Here is a 3422-nt window from a genome sequence, read left to right on the forward strand (position 1 = left end):
GAACTCTACCCAAACCTCGGATAGCAATGTCTCAGCGCGCGTTACCGTGCACACGCCCTGCATCGTCCACAATAGCTCCTCTGGATTTGTGGATATCCAGGCTTTGTCTATACAACATATAGCGCCTTGTCTGTACTTCAAACGAGAGCCAAAGCGGCACCTGAACTGCATTCTGTGCATATCGAAACATACGCAGCCTGCCGGTGTTAGTGCTCACACAGGAGACTCGATCCGACACTTGTAGGGAAGTAATATCCTGGCAGCCGGGGGACAGTTCGCGGAATAGGAGAGAGGGATAGCGCACTGGGAACACGGCGGGGATTCGATTGATGAGGCTTAGCCGGCAGTGAGCATGGCACCGCCGGAACAGCTCCGCACCACGTTCGATCGAAAGGCCCACGTCAAGTCGCCTGGATGTGGAGCTGTCGTGGTCATTGCAAGTCGGGCACCGGTATCGGCGGCGAGGCCAAAAACGGATGAATGACGATCGAATCCGGAAAGCGGGCGGCGGCGTGCGGTGCAGTGTCGAATTGCGTGCGCGTTCGATTTGTTCTCCGTCTGCGTTCTCCCGCGTCGCCTGCACAGGTCCCCAGCTGTGCACCGTCCCCCAAATGCTTAGGGCTCAAGGTCCTGCCGTCCCGTGTCAATCCTCTCAGCAGCCAGCCTGGTCGGATGGTCATACAGGCTCGGTGCTACGAGGCTGCCCTTGCTGGGATCACAGCAGCTGCCTTTGACGTTCGTGCGCCCAGAATGCGTCGGCGCCGGGCTTGTGCAGGCAGGAATTTGATGTGCGAGGGAGCGGGAACGCGGCCATTATCGGATGCAGCCACGGATCAGCGAGTCCTCTCCGCTATGAGCACGCACGTACGCGACAGTCAAACATGTCATCGAGTATGAAACTGCCAAACAGACTCCGACCCCCTTTTCCCGCCGCCTGTCTCCCCACATTGCCGCCCGCTCTGCCCGCCAGATGTTAGTGCCCCGCGCCCATCCTATTGAGACACACTCACTACCCATTGAACTTCACTCCCAGCCACGCAGGTACATCTGCTGCTGCTTCTTCAACACCGTGCGCTATGTCTTTGTGTGCCCCTGCCTTGACATATAGATGTGAGTCCTTACCGGTTACCATTGCGTCTCCATCCTGTCTCTCCATTGAATGATACGCTTAGTAGAGACGGGGCGGCCAAGAAGACAGCCTACGCAGCTCCGCGCACACGTTCCCTCGGTGTCCACGGGCCGCCGCCGTCATTTGCACATCCTACATTCTCGTCGCTAGGCGGGTGACAGGAACTAGCAACATACTGGCAAGGTGCGCAAGCCTGCATCCATCGCCCCAGGCGTCTTCGCGGAGCGCACCCGAGCCTCCTTTGCACAACGCCGCACCTAGTTCCCCACCCATCTGCTACCTAGCCCAGGCTGTCCTATCTGGCAACCATCCGCCATTGCGCGGATGCCCCAAGCGTGTGCGTCACCATTCTGCGAGTAATTGACCATACTCTTCCAGCAAGTCGGTCAGGACGGCACAGGCTCTGGAAATTGGCCACAACGGGAAAATCTCGTTTGCCTCACGCTTGATGCTCGTGTGTGTATTAAAACAGCAGGGGAACCTCCAGGTCCTGCAGAGAAGCGGGCGCGGCACTGGGGAGGGGCACCTGTTCCACGGGCTCTTCCATGTCTGTCGAAGCACTGACGCGAAGCGAGCATGCTCACCTGCGTCCCTGGTATGATGCTTCTAACAGAGTACGCATATCGCCGCTCCATAGTGTCAAGACTTTGATTCGAAGCCGCAGGACGTAATCCTAAGCGCATGCGCACGCGGTGGAAAAGATGCAAGCGGATTATATGTGTGTGTCGGTCCCGGCTATTGACGAAGCAGGCCACTGACCTCCGTGCACCATGTTCTGTGATTCTGAACATTACACCTCCTGTCCCGCCCCATGTGTGTCGCTGCTCCGACAGACCGTCCTTAACATTCCCCACATTCCTGCGTCACCCCTAGACATCCGTTCCAGTTACTTGTCTCTCCACATCCGAGTCCCTCTTCCGAGAACTTGCGAGGGCGGCCGTGCAGGAAAGCCGCACCGTAGCGGAGGTCGCACGCGTGACGCGGTATTTTGTGCCAAGTGGATGGAATGGGGTGTTTATATGTCAAATGCGGAGTGGAAGTTCGGTGAGTCTTCTCCGTCACGATCCCGCATGCCTCCGCAACTGGCTTCCCCTGTTGTCCGTCTCTCCGCGTCGCTGCCTCGCCTGCCAGATCCCCCGCGTACCCTATACCATTCTATCCACGGTGCTCTCCGTCACACTGGAACGTCCTGCATGCATTGCATCCCCTTCCTCTTGAAACTCGCGCGGCACCGTCTAACGAACGTCGTTGGCGCAAACGGTTTCGTTTGTCCTCACGGAAAACGCCTAACAGAATCTGCGCTGACCTTACGACGTCATCACCGAAATCCCACCGGCATGTTCACTCCCTCTAGACACGCTGTTTGTTTGCGCGCCGTGTCGCCCCCGCGGATATTAATCCAACTGGGCGACCTTCCTCTCGCTCCCCTTCGGAGGCTCGCACGGCCGCGTAGCGCGTATGCACCGTGCTCGTGTGCGCGACGGGAACGAAAAACAGGAAAGGGGCAAGGGGCCGTCGTAGTCATTAGATGCGGGGTGCCAGTACCATCCGGCGTTTCTGCCATGCGCTCATCCGCCGTCCATCTTGCCTCTCCTCCCGCTTGTATGACCGCTTTTATAGACAATTACTGAGTGTTTCTATGTATGTATGGGAAAGATTAGACGTACTGGAAGTTTTGGAGATGCACAGTCTGTGCAATAATTACCTGTGGGGTGTTAAGGTCTGCACAGAGTTGGGTGCGAGATATTCAAGCCCACAGATGAAAGAACAGAGGCGTAGTTCCAAGTATGCAAATATGATTTTTGAGATGCGCCAGTGGAATGCAGGGAACACTGCTCAACAATCTTCAAGCTCGTCGTGAACAGGCTGCTGGAGAGCCGTTCGGAAGACGCTGGGTATCGGCAGTTGCCGGCGCGGCATCTATCTTAGATCGTTCGCCTTGGGTCCCATCCGGTCCCCTCGCCCGCCGAAACTTCATTCAATCCAATCCTGTCTCTTGTATGCACCAGAGCGCGTCCGTGATTCCACGTCCTATCTCCATCAAACCTAAGCATTTCCCGTTTGTCTTTCTAGCGTTTTTATCCCGTCTCTGCCTGCCCTCCTCTCCATCTCGATCGACGTCCTGCCTCTGTCCCTCTTCATTGAATCTTTGAAAGGGCGCCAATCTGTACACGCAAAGTGCGGTACTTTCCAACTCAAGCGATGTTGTCGCTCTTCAGCTACTCGTCATCTTGAGGCTGCATTTGAGCTTAGTTGAACGGGGGTAGCCTGTGATGAGCCGGTATCGAGATAT

At 56.5% G+C, this 3422-nt stretch overlaps 1 protein-coding gene across 1 annotated transcript; it reads right to left on the minus strand.

Moving 5' to 3' along the window:
• Positions 1–1592: 1592 nt before the first annotated feature.
• Positions 1593–1764, minus strand: FIBRA_09302 (uncharacterized protein; the record flags this gene model as incomplete). Its single annotated transcript, XM_012321618.1, has 2 exons — positions 1593–1655; positions 1714–1764. 2 exons carry the CDS (start codon positions 1762–1764, stop codon positions 1593–1595), a joined length of 114 nt encoding a protein of 37 aa, XP_012177008.1.
• Between the last annotated feature and the right edge of the window lie 1658 nt (positions 1765–3422).

This window comes from Fibroporia radiculosa, assembly GCF_000313525.1.
Source record: "Fibroporia radiculosa TFFH 294 genomic supercontigs, scaffold24768, whole genome shotgun sequence".
Taxonomy (NCBI): Eukaryota; Fungi; Basidiomycota; class Agaricomycetes; order Polyporales; family Fibroporiaceae; genus Fibroporia; species Fibroporia radiculosa.